We start from the raw sequence: 17,873 nt of genomic DNA on the forward strand, positions 1-17,873 counted from the left end.
GTTCAGAAGTTAAATAAGCGATGAAGAGGCCTTTACAATTTGTGTTTATCCGGTCACATTTGCTGTGTGTGCAAAGACAAAGACCTAACATCAGGCTATGTCTTCTGACCCATTGCTGCTTATTCGGAAACTGGGGTGTATCTTTATTTCTCTGACTGCAAAGTGAGAGGCTTTTGTAAAAATGATTGAGGTGTCAATCCGGCTGGGGTACAGGAAACGAAAGGAAAGGCTGTAGCATGTTAGTATTTTCTAACACACAGCAGTGAACTATAAACATAATTCAAATCATCAGCATTAAGGAAAGCATACATAAAGTACTTTTTTGTAATTCTGAATTGTGACGGAAACGACAAATATAATAGGATCAAAAGAAATCAAGACACTTTACTTGATGATGCGCAAATTAATAAATATTCGCAGAAAACCAGTTTCCACACAGTTTGTAAATGACAGTGTCCTAATTCATCATTGCTGTAATTAACATCCAATCAGAACACTCTGCTCACTAACATGCTCACGCCTTTTATCTAGCTTGCATAACATCTGGTTCTCCTTATTAAAGTAACTCCTAATGCAACCGACAGAGCCGTTCCTTAAAATTCGCCATAAGTCATGTCCAGCGTGCTACACATCTATTACCCGTGCACAATGCATATCCTCTGTCGACAATCTTAGAATCAACTGAGTAAAGTAAGGAGTCTTTCACTTATTGATTAGTCTAATAGACAATTTCACGTTTTCGAACATGGTCTCCTGATTCTTCTGTAAAAGGGAATGTATCAGGCAGCCTCTCGACCAATAACCACCTTCCTTTTCCCAAGTACGGTTGTAGAGAGGGGAGGCAGCAGAAGACCTTCTTCAAGACTATATGGAATCAAATAAAATTATCCACAGTCCGCTGTCTGCTTTAGACCTTTGGGGCCACAGAATCCATAAAAGCTGAGAACATAGAAGATCTTCTAACAAGATTGTGGCGGTTTTCCCAGAAAAAAGGGTTGTTGCCATAAACACAGATTTACAGTGTTTTCTGCCTTCATGTCAAACTTTAGATAAAAGAGCTGAGGTAGCCTCTCTATACCCGCAATTCTAAACTGTATGTAGATGATATTCTTATCCTCATCCAGATGAGTAACCGCAAGGAAAAATCCTAGATTGCTTTAGTCATATCCACTATTGTATGAAGTATTACATCATGGTCCTTAATAGACATATTATAGGTAGAAGGGGCTTTCTCTACCCCTGCAAAGAGGTAAAACACCCGGGAGGTTGATTCAATCAGAGTGTCAGGGCCCAGTCATCATAAAATGCATCACATTCCAACTGTTGATGTTAAGAAGGACCCTTCACATCTTCTCGTGATAAAATGGCAGAGCTGTCATGCTCTCATGGCTGGGTTACTAGTATGTAGTATATGTCGGAGTACCAATGAAATAATCTAGAAATGCCCGAAGGATCCAAAATTATGCAGAAAAACCGTGCCTTACCCAAGCCTGTAGGCAGGGTGCATCATACTTCATGGGCAGAACATGAGTAATTTTACTGTGGGAAGATTTGTTCACCCAGTTGACGATCGCAGAGTCACCCGCTGACCCCTCAGCTTTGCTAACTCCTGAATGGTGCAACCAAAGTTTATACTACAAGGTATTAAACAACTCGTTACATTAAGCCCTACTTGATTCTCAAGTCAAAATTAATGTAGCAAGTGACAGTGTGCAACTTTTATAAAGTTGCCACTTTGTTGCCTTCAATCTGCTGTTGCACATGGAGCTTGAATCTGAGACAGCTTTCCGCCCTCTTGGGGAAACGTGCTAATGACTCCTAGGAAAGGAGACAATAGGGTCCTGCACTGGAGAGAAGTGTTACCTCCCTCCTGGAGGACGCCACACGGATGTTGGCCCAAAAGGTGAGCTTCAAAGCTGAATCCGCCTTTGAAGAGCAAATGGGGAACACTTGGGAGAGGGGCAGCCCCATTGTTTGAGCAGAATTGCTGGCACCTGGGAAGGAGAGGGGAAATCTGTTGGCAAACTGTGTTTCAGGGTCATGGTACCGCCTTTGGTAGCCACACATCTAGGTGGGGCTAGGCAGTGCTGGACGCCAAGAGAGGGATTCTGCCATCTTGCGTGTGGGCAGAATGGTTTATCCTGGTATAGATAGGTGACATACTTCCCAGGCAGTGGCCTTCAGGAAGGAGGGAACCTGGTAGCACATTAACTACAAACCGCATCTTATCATGAGACCATTTTATGGGCATAAATAGGGTTCCCCCGGGTTCCCATGTCTCAGATCTCGTCTGGACTGGAAGAAGGATAGCCCTGCTGCACCATGAAACCCGCAAAGTGAGGCTGCACCTGCATGGACTGCACATACAGATCCTGGTGGCTAGCAAAGGAGAAGGATCGTGCCCATTGTATCCTACTCAAGGAGAAGTTGTCTCCAGGGCCAAGCAAAAGCCAAGAGACTCCAAGGGTCAGTTAGCTGACCTCCTGTTCATAAAACAGGGACAAGTCAGCTGAGAAGCCTGCTAGCGCAAGTTGGTAGCCCAGAATCTTCAAGCCACCGCTGAGCAGCCCCAGACACCAGGACCCGATGCTCTAAGTTGCACCCAAGTTCACTGAGCCCAGTAGAGTTGTCAGAGTGCAGCTTGGTCTCCTAGAAGCTGAGTTATCAGCCAGGTGAGGATTTGGCTGTTACCGCGATACTGAACAACTGGTAGCTCAGTAGCGACTGGACTTCTGCCAGCACTGAGAGGACTTCGAGGGCCATCAACCCTGTGGCCAGGACTGCCTCACCTTCTTTGTGGACCGCGGAGAAGCCACAGGAAGACTCCTGTTAACCGCATCCCATTGACAGCATCCTTGAGCATCTTCAGCACCCTTCATCCCTTGCATCAGGACCACTTCCATGGAAATTAGTTGCAAAGGTGAAAAAGTGCCTAGAATTGCGTGAAGACTGCCTTAACTTTAAAGGTAACTAATTCTGAGGGCTTGCTGGCCCCCCTGACTGGCTCCCTACTCGAAATGTTTGCCTAAAGTGACTCTAGATGACCGCAGTACAACTAGTCCAGCTTTTTTGTGAAAAACTTTCCAAGTGTCAAATTCGTTGAATTTGCCAGTGCTTGTTCATGGTTGAGTGAAATGCTTTGATTTACTATACCTTGTAAATTCTATATCTCTTGAACCCTCGGTGGATCTTTTTCTTAGTGGTGTCTCAAATACAAAAAAATACAGTCTATTTTTATAAATTTGTGTCGTATTTCTTTAGTGTCTTGTCGATTTCTTCTTCAATAGTTTTTGGTGCTGTTTAAATACTTTACACTTGTTCCTTTGTGTAAATCTTGCTGCTTAGAGCCAGAGCTACCCAGGGTTGACCTGAAGGGTTTATAAATGAAATCTAGGGGCCCTAAAGGGATTGGTAAGCATATTACACTGTGAGGTTGCACAACCACACCATATAATACACCTCATTTCCTCACAGCAACCAAATAAGATTTCATATTCTATCAAGGTATACATAGCGATAACTCTTTTTTACGTTCTATAACAATTAATCAATAGTACTAGTACATCCATGGTCTTAAGAAGTATAGTCTTGGTTGCCAACACCAGTGCTTCAAAGTGCCTTATAAAATATCTAGCGAGGGATTCTGGTATTCCTAGGAAGCCCCTGTTGACTTTGAAGGTACCCTATTTTCCTGTGCTTTCTTATACCTACTAAATAAATATTTTTGGTTGTAGGTGGCTCTTTGGAGATGATAGTCCAGTGCTGGAGGAACCTCGGTGTCCCCCGTATGACCCCATACATCTGGAGCTGGATTCAAAAGAGGCGATAGTCAGCATACTAAGCCGAGTGAACCATACCTACAGGCAGCCAGGTAAGCAAGGCACACAAAGCTGAGGTCCACATTGTTGAGAAGAAAATAAGGGACAAATGAGTAGTGTGATCCACACGTACAGGCAGAGGATAAGTGACATAGCAAGCAGATCTCTGCATATATATTTATGTGGGTGTATTTGGTGAAAATCTAGCTACAAAGCAACACATCATTGAGCACAAAGTGTGAAGAAAGGAAGAGGGTGTTGAAGAAAGGATAGAGAAAGAAAAAGAGAGGGGGATTTTGTAAGGCTTGGATCGTCAAGGTTTTACCCGCGGTGGGTTTACTTCTTTAATGAATCACCAACAAAACACTCGACAATAAGTCAAGAAACCCTCCCTGATTGAAACATACTGGATGTAATATCTTCGAAGTTATATGCCCTGTGGCATATAAAATTAAATTAAATTACACACATAAAAATCATGCATGTACCCAGAAAAGGCGACCGCTGACAAAAGTCACAGTTAAATGTCTCTATAAAAAGCCACCTCTTCCCCAGCGAAGTCTACTTCGCGTGGATTAGTGACACTGCACACTTGCAACTTCTTCCCATTTGTGAAAATGAATAACATCCTCTACGGAAGGACAGTTCACGCCAGTGGATTCAACAAATCAAAAAAGTTTTCTACCCTGGAAGTTTATGGTAACAGTCTACAGCTATAAGCCTGCACATGTGTGTTACTGTTTTTCCCACACTTGAATTCAAAAAGATTATCACACTGAATGGTGACAAACTGGCAAATTAGCATCGAATTTCGAAACCTCTGAAGATCACGCTCCACCACCCATTTACTCCTCTCCTTTGTGCATCCCCTTACCGCTATCCCATCAGGAGGGATGACAGAACCTGTAATGTCCGATCCTCCCACACTTGAACAATCCCTCTCCTGTACCTAATGTCACTGGCATTAGACCCATTTGTTTTAAAGTCCTTATCAGCTCACTTATACTTTATCAGAATATTGTAATTTCCCTCTCACTGTTTATTGTTCTAGACCTCTGGGTCTATATGTATGCAAAATGGCAAAAAAATATTGAAGAGGTGGAGGGACTTATAGCACAGAATCCGGACACAAAATCAAAAGATGATTTGCGAGAAAGTATAAAGAAAATGCTGCTCGCAAATGAGGACAAAATAAGAAGGCGCAAACAAACAAAATTCCATAGAGACGCCCGGGATTATGAACAAGGACGCATCCTGACATTCGCGCTCAAATTTGATGCACCACGCAGGGCACTAAGAAGCACTGCAAATAAGATTGCATCACATCAAGATATAGCAGCGACATCGGAATCGGATATTACAACAGACACTGAACAATCAGGCGATGAGAGAGCAACACCCTGAGAACAGCAGCCCACACAATCCCATTTTCGCGAGGAGGTTCAGCTTATGCGACAAACATGGCAGAGAGGATCCAGAGGCAAACCGCCGGCAAAAAGACAAGAAATACGCGAAGAGGGTGCGTCAACAGAAGAATATCAAGGAATAGCCTCACAAACGCGCAGCAAGAGAGGCAGCAGAAGATAATTACAACAGACGACCTTACTATTGTAAATCTAACACCACAGAAATTGGCCAAACATGAAGAAACTGTTCTCAAAAAAGGACTGACATTGTGTCCATCGCACAATTATGAATTTACTCAGTCCAGGATTGACTTATTTGTCTTCACACTGAAACTAAAGCTTTACAAATTTCACAAAATTAAGAATATACCGAGCCAAATTGACAACAGGGGACACAATGGTGCATCAATGTACAACCTGGTTGGAGAAGATCTACAAGTATTACAAACACTTACAAGCCAACAGTTTCGAAACACGCAAGAACAAGAGACAAGTGCGACAGCATCTGCAGAGAGCTTTGGCATCATCCAGAAAAAAGCCAAGACTCATTTCAAACCACGCTCAGTATTTACACCAAAATGCCATATGATGCAATTGACACATTTGATGTAGCAGTCAAAAATGACTTATTAAAAATGAAAACAACCAATTCAACTAAATGTTAGCTCAATCAAGTAAACTTAACAAGAGAACAACAATTGGTGTTAGAAAAGATAAGAACTGACACAAATATAGTATGTAAGGCCTCAGATAAAGGAGGGAACATCGTACTTATGACAAGAGAATTCTACTGCACCGAGGCCTTAAGACAACTGACGGACACCACATGCTACAGTAAAATCACTAAAGATGAATACATCAAAAGCATCACTGAATATCATGAGCTGTTAGATAAATGATTCGCGCAAGGAATGATAGATGACAATGAATACACATTTTTGAGCTGCCAACAACCGATAACTCCAACATTTTATCATCTGCCTAAAATACACAAACATTCATCAGCACCACCAGGCAGACCTATAATTTCATCCAAAGGCAGTCTTACAGAAGCAATGTCACAGTACTTGGACTTTTTTCTAATTGATTTTGTTAAAATGCTACCATCATACATTCACGACACAAGAGACTTTATACGGACAATTTCACACATTAATTGGGAAACTGATATGCTCATGATTGTTCTTGATGTCACAGGTCTTTATACATGTATCTCTCATCAGGATGGCATACATTCAGTGAAATATTTTCTTAAAGGTCGCTCTTTGAAATTTCTGCAACATACCATCATGCTCATTGAATTTTTGCATTTCTGCCAAACCAACAACATTTTTCTTTTCCAAAGACAATATTACAGACAAACCAAAGGTACAGTAATGGGGACCTGCTTCGCCCCCAGTTACGCAAACTTGTTCGTAGGCTGGTGGGAGAAGCAGGTAGCCTGGTCCGACGAGAACAATCAGTGGGTCACATCGATTATTGGATGGTATCGATATATCGATGACCTTTTCACTTTCTGGAAGGGGACAAAAACAGATGCTGAATAGTATATTGCAAATTTAAACACCAACACAGTGAATTTAAATTTTAGTGGCCATATTAGCGACAAAAAGGTAGACTTTTCAGAACTGAAAGTCTTCATAAGTGAAGGAAAAATCTGTACTTCCTTATTTCGCAAAACAACAGCATGGAACTCCATTTTAGAAGCCAATAGCAGTCACCCCAAACCTCATAAAAACAGTATCCCGTATGGGGAACTATTGCAACTTAAGAGAAACTGCTCAAGAAATGAAGATTTCTTAACAGCAGCACATGAGTCAAGTGAAAGGTTTAAAATGAGAGCATATACAAGTCAATTATTACAGAAGAATCTTGAAAAGGTCATTAACAGCCAGATTCATCATTGAAAAATGGGCTCGCAAAGGGCCAGATTCTGAGAATCTGGCCCTTTGCGAGCGCAATTTTTGCATTTGGGATTCGTCATCCCAAATGCAAAAATCGCTAATTTCGAAATCGCATATTTGCGAGGAATTGCATTTAAGGAATCTCTATTTGAGCTTCCTTAAATGCAATTCATTAACCATTCATTATTTGCGAATTTGCTATTTCTGGCCGCTATTTACCGCTAAGTCTGACTTCGTGGTAAATAGCGAAAACTTAGAAAAATGCACTTTAGTGCATTTTTCTAAGTGGTATGTTACACACACACATGTCCTTTGGACGTGTGTGCGCAACATCAGGCTAAATTTACATTTCAGGGGTGCTACAGGGTGTCCTTTGGATGCTCCTGGCACCATTGAAATCGCATCCTTATTTGCGATTAGCAAATTGCTAATCGCAAATAAGGAATGACTCCCCATTCATTCCTATGGGCCTGCTTGGGCCCATAGGAATGAAGGGGGAGTCATTCCTTATTTGCGATTAGCAATTTGCTAATCGCAAATAAGGAAGCTGTAGAAATCGCAATTAAAATTGGGATTTCTACATGAATCCCGTTTTGCAAGTCCTTAATAGAGATTCCTTAATAATCGCTATTAAGGACTCGCAAAACGGGACAATGATGAATCTGTTTGTAAGATCCCAAGATCATGTCTTCTGAAAGATGAAGTGAAATCCCAGGTTGGGGAACCTAACCGGGTTTTTCCCATGTAACAGGTGCAAAGCCTGTAAAAATAGTACTAAAGTGACGACATATCAGATACCTGGAATACCTGGCCCAAATAGAATCACCAAATTTCTAACATGTACTAAGCCTTACTGTGTATACTGTTTAGTGTGCCCATGCAATTTACAATACATCGGCAGCACAATACACCCCACAAAGCGCAGGCTAATTGAACATGCAAGGGCAATTGAACACAATGACTCAACCTATCCAGTAGCGAGGCATTTCGCTAGCTTTCACCAGAGTAATCGAAATCTGCTTAGATTTGTGTGTCCCAGTTGAAGAATGTGGAGGAGACAGAGAACTTCATTTACTCAGACTGAAATCCAGATACATAATGGATCTACAAACCAAGACCCCATCAGGCTTAAACATGGAAGAAGAATTAGCAATTCATTTGGGATAACTCCTTTACCTTAACCACCTGTATATAAATGTTTTGCCTCATACTTCCCTGCCATCACTGTAGATCCATACAAAAGAGTTTTGTTTGCAATCAGCACCATAAAAATGTAAGATATCCAGGTTGATATGAACTCTCGGGTAATATAAGTTGACGAGTATGTATATTCAATGAGTTTAAGAATCAGTGATCTTTCTGTATCATGAACTGGTCTAACAAGATATTAATTGAAATCAGCCCATCCAGGGCGAGATAAATCCTGTTATTAATGAAATATCAAATTGAAGTTAATGTATTGAGAAATTCTTCATGATCATGTTACCAATTTTGATCGTTTCTATTATGTTTAGATCATTTGATTAGTTTCTCTTTCCTTTATGAGATTTATCTTTTTTATTTATGCAAAGACCTGAATGCACTATACATCACTGTATCATAATGAAATGCAACACAGTATCAATGCATAAATGATTATGAAAGCGTTATCATGCATACCTTGAAGATATGTTGAGATGTAACTGAAACATATTTTTTAGTTAAAATTTATTGGCACACTGTAAATATCATCACAAGTTTTGCCAATAAAGGGCGAGAGATAGAAGAATATTTGCATTTCTTAATCACTGTAAATATTTTGCACAATGCACCTTTGCACACATTGCCCATTCAGGGCTAAATCTTTTTGTCTCTTTTTACTCGAAAGACGCTACAAGTTCATGTAAACAGCGGCGAATACACATTGTATACTAGCTTAAGATGGCCGCCATGAATCAATGAATAACATGCCTGAAAGAGTGCATTTTTTGTGTTTACCTGCCGGCCGGAAATGACGAAATTTCCCCCGGAACCATTTCTGTAATGCAATGGTTAAAAATGGCGACTATTTTTTTGTGTGCGTTACACAGTACGAAAAAAGCACGAAGCCGAAACGCGTCCTGCTTGTTTGTATATGGCAATAAACAACGTATAAACCACCTTCATCCAGAGTGCGGTCTATTCTTTTGCTGTGCAGGGGAAACTTAACTTGAGCCTGTTTTATATATATATATATATATATATATATATATATATATATATATATACACAGACATATATTTTGGTGAACATGTCAGTGAAAACAGACCGTTTCAAACAGACAAAACCACTAAAGTTCACCAGTTATAGTTTTCTCAAGTAACTATCACTCATGCACTAAAGTGATTATAACTCGCTCCCCCATGCATAGCTTTGTCATGTCTGATGTAATTTCAGATGTTGCAGTGATGTTAACAATATTGCCATAGAACATGTAATGAGTGATGTAATATGGGAGGTAATGAACAGTGCATGACAAGGGCGCAAGCTATAGTTACAATAGGCAATGAGCTGTAGTTACTTGAAAGAACTATAACTGGGGAATTTCTGTGATTTTGTTTTGTTTAAAATGGTTTGTTTTCCTGACATGTTCGCCTAACTATAACATCCCTTTAACCTTTGTTTTTCAGTGAATTACTAAGGTTATATTGTAATGCAAAGTAATATTATTACCATATCTAACTATAACTTCACTTTAACTTTTGGTATTTCCAGTGAATGTTTAGGTTTTTTTAACGCAAAGTAAAAAATGTACCGTATGGAATGCCAACCCCATGCTGTGGGCTACTTTTGGCCATGCATGGCATGGGGTTGGCCTCAGGGCCTTGCCTACAGCCAGGCCCAGCGTCCAATCTCTCACATGCAGCCAACCCTAATAAAATATAGGATATATATATTGCACAATGGTGGCCGCCATTGTGTAGTTGTATGTTTTTCAGAGTTTCCATAGGAAGAATGTTTTTGGTTTTGCTAATAACTCTAAAACTTTGACTTTATTTAACACCTCTTCTCAAAACTTTCCCCCAAAACGTTCATCCTTCTCAGATCTTTCCTGGAAAATTTCAGGATGATCTGTCAAGCGGGGCTGAGGGAAAGGGGAGGGCAGACATGTTCTTTTCCCCCTGCAAGTTCCATAGAGAATGTTAGACAACGATGCAGGTAAACCGGCTGTACAGAATTACACCAAATGTAACAAAAAGCTAGTAGATCTTTACTCTAAACTTTCATTTGACTGGTGAATTATGAGTGTGTGTGTCTGAGAAACCCTTAACATTTTAAAAAGACCATGTGCAGCTGAAGTTTGCTTCCCAGAGTGGGGTGGCACAGGGACTGCCCATGCGGTCCTAGCGATAGCTTGCAAATTCCAGTGGTTTTCTGGTTTTAAATTGAAGCCGTACCTAATTATAACATCCCTTTAACCTTTGTATTTGTGTGTGCGTGGGTCTATGATTCATATGTGTCTTATTTGTTGACCCATATTTTCAAAAAGCTGTGGTGTGTTCTCTATATAGTTATGTCATCTTTTCCCCATGGTAAATGGGGTATTTTAGGAAGCCTCTCTATATTATTTGGGTGTGCTGTCTTTTGGGACTAATGGACATAGTATTACAGCCAGTCAGCTATATATTTGTCTTTAATGGTATATAGTTTACATACATTGGGTTCTTGGGCCTACAACAATCACAAATACACACTGCTTAATTTTTAAAAACCCCAGTGCAGGAGCCCAAAAGTTTGTTTGAATTGCCTGCTACTACCAGTGTAGCAGCTGAATGCCACCGTTGCCAAATACCAAGGTTGCCTAGTCTATTTTCTACTACAATCCTCTTTACCTGTCTCTTTCACTATGTTTTGAGCATTCTTTTTCATTCTGACTTTCACTCTTTGGTGCTTTACTCCTATCTTACTTTTCCTCATTCTTTCTCCCTCTCCTGAGTTCCTCTTTCGTGCTCTGGCTCAAAATCTGATGATGAAAACAAGTCTGGTTCCAAAAATTGAGAGCCGCACCGGCACCACCTGTAACCATGTATATAAATTTTGCTCTGTGTATGGATTAGTCTGAAGTAAGTATAGGAGTTGGGATGGTATTGCAAGCACTGCACACACGAGGGTGAACTATGATCATGCATTCCTATCTGGAGTGTGGATCGTGGTTTTGTGCCATCTCATGGGATTAGGCACAAGAGAGGGACTCCAAAAGCAGAAACTGGAGCTTCATGTCTAATGAGTAAACGTGTGATTTAAAAAATAATTATGCTGTCTAGTACTTTACAAATTACATGTTCCAACCCCTCACCCTATTCATTTTAATAAAATAGAGGCAAATGGCACATTTTAAAAGCCAAATTGCCACAGGTGTTTGGTTGTAGCAAGACTTTAGAAGCCTCTCCTAGATGCTTTGCTTGAATAGACAGATTTGTGACTGTCAGACCTGACCTCAAGTCCTTCTTTTTCATCTTTGCAGGTGACTACAACTTGACTGTCGAAGCATTCAACACGTATGACAGCCTCCAGCAGACTATCTCAGTCCGTGTTCTCGCCCCCTTGACTTCACTGCATCTTCTCACATCCCCGGCAGCACCGTTAGTAAACCAGGCCATTCTCTTTGAGGCTCACCCTTACCCTTCGGGTTTTGGCCTTACGTTTTCTTGGGACTTTGGTGATGGATCTCCTGAGAGGATGGCCGCTCCAGGGACAATTTGGCACAGCTTTGAGAAGAGCGGACAGTACAGAGTAAGGGTTTGGGCTGCTCACAGGTTAAGCCAAGCCAGCTCTGATATGTTAGTTGAGGTAGGCCGAAGCATAGTTGGGCTTCGGATAATATCCTCTGGACCTAGCGAGCTTGGAACTGCCACCACAATCAATGCCACAGTGGAATCCGGTACAGACGTCCAATATTCCTGGAACATGGGAGATGGAACAGTATATCAGAACTGGTCACTGAGCTATATCTCACACACATTTTCCGGAGAAGGGAACTACACTGTCACTGTGATAGCCAGTAACACCGCCAGCTCCACAAGCAGCCACATCAGCGTGGAAGTTTACCGGTTTCATATAACCTCCATCCTTACTCCTGACTTGGTAGCCAGTGGCGAACAGGTCAGCTTCCATGCATTTGTGAAGGGGCCAGTGACCAGGACTTGCTTCTACTGGGACTTTGGGGATGACAGCTCTCTAGTGGTGATGGAGCAGGACCCTTCGGTTTACCACTGTTATACCAGAGCGGGGACATTCATGCTGAACCTGACTGTGTCTGGAATAGCGAGTGTTGATTCTTTCCAGTCAGTGATCAATGTGGAAAGCAGGATCATCTCGCTGAATGTGACCTCATCTGTCCCGATAACAGCACTGGGTGACCCAGTCAGCTTCTCAGCCAGGGTGATCCCTGCACCAGACTCTTTGCACCGGTATTGGTACAGTTGGGACTTTGGAACTGGAGAGCACCCTCTGGCTTCCAGCTATCCAGAGAGCGCCTTCATCTACACCGAAGAAGGAATATATCATGTTACAGTCACTGCAAGGAACAAATTAGGAGTTGCAAATGCATCTGTTCAGGTCAAAGTAGAGAGCCCAATTGGATCTATAACCATTCATCACAGTGGCAAGACTGGGCAGGCCCTGGCATTAAACTCTATTTACTGCTTCACAGCCATGGTCAGTTCTGGCATTGCCACCACCTTAACTTGGAACTTTGGGGACTTCTCGCCCAAGCAGCAGGGGAGCAATATCTGTCATTCCTATAACCAAGCTGGTAACACCACTGTCTCTGTAACTGGAGAGAACCCTATTAGCCGCGAGAGAGCTACCCTGAACATCACCGTCTTAACTCCAGTTACCTCACTCTCCATGCTGGCGGACCGCACTGTTGGGGAGGTTGGTCAGGTGGTTATGTTCCGAGCTTTGTTGTTGGCTGGGGACAGGGTCCGGTATCTGTGGGCTGTGTGTAGTTTGTGCATCTTTAAAGAGGGTTCATCGACTCTTGAGCATGCATTTCTGGTCCCCGGCATAGCCACAGTACAGGTACAGGTAGAAAATGCAGTGAGTGTGGATGAAGCTAAGGTCAGCATCGAGATCCAGGAGAAGATACAGGGTGTTCACATACACAGTAAAGATGTGGTAAGTAGGAGGTATGTGGCTGCTTCAGAGCAATTCACTCTCACAGTAGATGTAGATTGTGGCAGCAATGTGACCTATCGGTGGGTTATTTTCAATGGTTCAAGTCATCTTTTTTCTGCCACAGATAAATCAGTCACATTCTCAAGTAATGCCACAGGAAGTCTGCTGGTGCAGGTCTGGGCTGTAAACAATCTGGGGCAGGTGGCAGAGAGCATTGTGCTTCAAGTGATGCACAGAATCTGTGGTGTGATGGTGAAGGCTCATACAAAAAGTGTAGGTGTGGGGACTTCCGTTATCTTTAGTATCTTAGTCTCCAGCGGCTCTGACATGCTCTACACTTGGTACCCAGGAGAAGGTCCAAAGCTGCTGCCTAGCAACCATTCCTCATTCTCCTATGTCTTCTTAACCCCGGGCTTAAAGGTCATTTCTGTGACTGTGTCCAACTTCCTAGGCTCAAGCAACGGGTCCACTGAGGTGAGGGTACATGTGCCAGTGTCTGGTGTGGAAATATCAGTCTTTGGCCACTTGCCTCCATTCTTTCTTAGGTCCAACACTACCATACATTTCCAAGGCTCTGTGGTAGAAGGGACAGATGTGCTGTGGGAATGGCATTTACTGAGGAAGAAGGAAGTACAACTATTCCACCAACAGAATGCCTCCTGCTTCCTCAAGGAGCCAGGGGTGTACCGGCTTGTGTTGAGGGCCTGGAATGACATCAGCTTGGATATAATTGAGCAGACTATGCAGGTTCAGCATGAGATTTCTGGACTCGAGCTGAAAGTGGACAAAAGGTCCGCGTGTACTGGTGAGGTTCTCAACTTCAGCCTTCAAGTCCTGAAGGGAACAAACGTGTCATTTGTCCTCAATGTCACCACCCTAGGGCTGATATTGGATGTCCATGATGGCAACGTTCCTCTCACAATCTCAGAACCTGGTCATCACTTGGTGCTGGCAACGGCCTACAATGAGGTGAGTCATCAGTCGGCCTCAGCGCTGGTGTGGGTGCTGGAGAAAGTCAAGGGGTTACATCTGTTGGATTGTTGTCCCACTGCAATGGATGTCACCAAAGTCATTGAGTTCAGGGCAGCTGTGGTGGCTGGGGAGGAGCTAGGCTTCATTTGGACCTTCCATCTACCTGGGCATCCAGACTACACCACCACAGGGCAGCAGGTTCAGTATACTCCAGCAGGCGAAGGGACCCTCACTCTCCGTGTGGATGCCAGAAACCCATCCTGTTCAGCAAATCTAACTGAGAACATCATCCTACTGTCCCCAGTCAAATCGGCCACTCTGTCCTGCAACGTAACCGTGGCTTTTGTCAACCAGACAGTAGCATTTAAAGCTGCCGTTGTTGGTGGAAGCGACCTCAGCTTTCACTGGTTCTTTGGGGACTCACTGGAAGCACTCACCCGCTCGAGCCAGACCGTCATCCACAGGTACACACACAGTGGGCACTTCTCTGCTGAGGTGAACATCTACAATGCAATCAGCCAGGTGGTGGCACAAGTCAATGTCAAAGTGCAGGAGCTGGCGTGTGAATGGCCGCATGTACAGCTGGTTTCATCTCCAGGCACCATCTCCAGATCCCATGATAGCTACTTCGAGGCTGATGTGGATCTGAAGGGATGCACAGCCTACACCGCACAGTACCTCTGGGAGGTGTACCGCAGCCCAGACTGCCAGAGGCTGCGCACAGTGGACCAGGTGCCACTGGAAGATGTGGATGTAACTACTCCTCTGCTGGTGCTCCCCAGACGCTCTCTGGAGGCCGGCACATACTGTTTGCATTTTTTGCTGTCTCTCAAGGGTACCCCGCTGTCCCGGTCTGCTTCCATGAGTCTGAGGGTGCTGCAGAGTGAGCTGGTAGCAGTAATACGCGGGGGCTCTCACCGTAGCTGGTCTGCAGATACTGACCTGCTGATGGATGGAAGTGGATCCTATGATCCTGATGCAGATCTTGCTGACGAAGACGCCTCTCTGGACTATCAGTGGCACTGGGAGCGGAAGGTAAGATCAAGAAGTAGCTGCACTAGTTAGAGGGAGGTTGGGAGGAGGATCTGCCCGATAGAGGACAATGAAGAGAGGGGCTTGAGGAGATAAGAATACATGGGTAGTATGAAGACAGTGGGGTTGTAGAGGCTACAGAGGGTTGGAAGGAACAGAAGATAAGAGGGGATGCAAAGGATGCAGGGAGATAGATGTAGTACAAAGGATAGATTTCGAGTTAAGGGGCCAGTGAGGAAGTGGTTGTTGTTGTAAGCTTTATTGTTTGGTTAATTAAAACCATTACAAATAGATGAGATCTAGAAAGCATGAAACAAATATCAGATAAAAAGCTTAAAACATCTGTACAAGTTATGATTGTAAACGGTCGATCAAATATGTCATTATATGGTTTATAGCAAAGTTATCATTAGGGCCACCTCAGTCAAGTAAGTCCTTAGCTTCGCTGCTTAAAATATATACATTAACATATTCAACCAAAGCGGTCTCTGCAATCCAGGCATACTGGCTTAATTAATTGCCTTCTCTGGTGCTCCAGTGGGGGACAGCAAGATACCAGATGTACCCATGATTCGTTTTGGAAGGAACAAAGCCCACAGCCTTTCTTTTCATTGAAGCTGGCCCAGGAGATGTTAAAATCTTTAAATGGCAGAGCTGGTGACCTCATGTGAAAGATCTGCCTGTAGGTTTCTGTGTTTATAGCTCGTGTAGATATGGGACAGTGAAGGGAGGGTACTGAGGAGAAGAGAAGGCACGCAGCGGGTGGAGAGGGCACAGTGGAAAAGGCAGCGAGGAGATGGCGAGAGTACAGAGGCGATATATTTGGTACTTGGGGTACAGCATGGATGGAAAACACACAGATGACACAGATGGGATTTCAAGTGTGGACCTCAGCTTTGTGACACAGATGACACAGATGGGATTTCAAGTGTGGACCTCAGCTTTGTGCCACAGATGTCACAGATGGGATTTCAAGTGTCCAGAAGGGCTGAGAGGGTACATGGAAGGTTGAGAAGCAATAGTCATAGAGGAGATGGACATAGAGCATAGGGAGGCAGGTTACATAGAAGCACTGAGACAAGTATATAGATGAGTCACAAAGGGAACAAGGGGCGTAATGGTGAAGTAGGAATTTAGAGGATACAGAGGGCATAACGATGGTGTAGAGGGACCGAGAAAGGCATGGGATAGAGAGAGTACAAAGGGGGCAGGAATTGGAAAGACAGAGCGACCAGAGATAAATAGCGGGCATAAAAATAGAGATAGACAGCTGGTTGAGAGGCCAGAGAAGATACGGATGAGGCAGTAGGAGTGCAGGGGAAAAATGTGGACACAGAGTTAGGGGAGGGAGAGAGAATGGCAATCATGGATGAGATACAAACAGGAAGAGAGCTCAGCTAGAGAGAGAGAGAGATAGAGAGAGAGACGAGGTAGAATGAAAAGAGGCAGAGGGTAGGCTGTAGAGAGATAGGCAGCTGGGCGTGCTAAAGTGAAAGAGGAAACTGAGGTAGATGCACAGAGTACTAAGACAAGATAGATACAATCCGCGAGCTTGGAGGTCGGAGAAACGGACCAAGGAGGTGGATGAGAGTGAAAGGATACAAAAAAGAAATGTCCTCCTTTTGAGGTGGATTAGAATGGTTATCTGCCAAAAGATGGTGGCTGTCCTGGCAACCTACAGTTCTGATACTCCCCGGACTCTTTTAGAGTGTGAGCCTTTCAGTCCCTCTAACAATATTCCCATTATCTGCGCTTATGTCCACAGGGAGACCCTAGTTATGTAAATCCTCGTCATGGACCACTCCCACCGCGGGGGCCATATGCAGGAATCAAGAAAGTGATAGAAGACCCATCATGCCATGATGGCATGATGGCTCTCTACTTGTCCCCCACTCCTCCTCAAATGCTTGCCGGGGCATTTTGGGGAGCGGGAAAAAGTCCAACTTTGTGGCACACAACCCTAAGTTTGGTTATGTAGCTGGCGGCAGTTTGGCAGGCGTCAACGTTTAAATCATGCCTAAAGACCTGATTAACTATAGGGTGTTAACATTCAATTCTCCAGTTTACAGGAGAATTGATACATTATTATATTTATTTTAGTAATAACCAATTATTAGCACATACTAGTAGATAGTCTTTATTATTACCAAAAGGAACCCTTTTAATAATCTTGAGATAATGAAAGATTAAGAAAAAACATTAAGGTTCTACACACTTATGCCTTACGGTTTGCATACAGCTCCTTAATACTAGTTCATAAATCATTGAGCTATATTACAAGGATCATAACTTATGACCTGGAGGTAGCACAGTCATCTCTGCCTCAAAAGCACTAACTCACAGAGCTTTCTACATAGAATACAAATCTATGACCTGAATACTACACTGTGTACTTAGTCCCTGTGCTAATTTATAGTTAACCAAACCTGTGACAATACCGCACACAGATTTTTCCAGCACGTCCATTAAAACCCAGAGCTACCTCACTGTTATTATACTCTCATAATGGCTGGCTCCTTAAGGTACCCTCAGCCGGCGCAATCACATGTAAGATATTTTGAAATGCAGTCTATTTGTGACCAATCAAATAAGCCAGAACAGAT

General features: G+C 43.1%; 1 protein-coding gene across 1 annotated transcript in view; it reads left to right on the top strand.

Moving 5' to 3' along the window:
* LOC144769444 (polycystin-1-like) overlaps nucleotides 1–17,873 on the top strand; it is a 640,821-nt gene that overhangs the window by 204,922 nt on the left and 418,026 nt on the right. Inside the window, exons 21-22 of the mRNA XM_078653538.1 lie at nucleotides 3,735–3,871; nucleotides 11,612–15,273. Of these exons, the coding sequence (XP_078509664.1) occupies nucleotides 3,735–3,871; nucleotides 11,612–15,273 (3,799 nt within the window). The remainder of the gene's footprint in view (nucleotides 1–3,734; nucleotides 3,872–11,611; nucleotides 15,274–17,873) is intronic.

Source organism: Lissotriton helveticus, chromosome 7 (assembly GCF_964261635.1).
Source record: "Lissotriton helveticus chromosome 7, aLisHel1.1, whole genome shotgun sequence".
In the NCBI taxonomy this organism is placed as follows: Eukaryota; Metazoa; Chordata; class Amphibia; order Caudata; family Salamandridae; genus Lissotriton; species Lissotriton helveticus.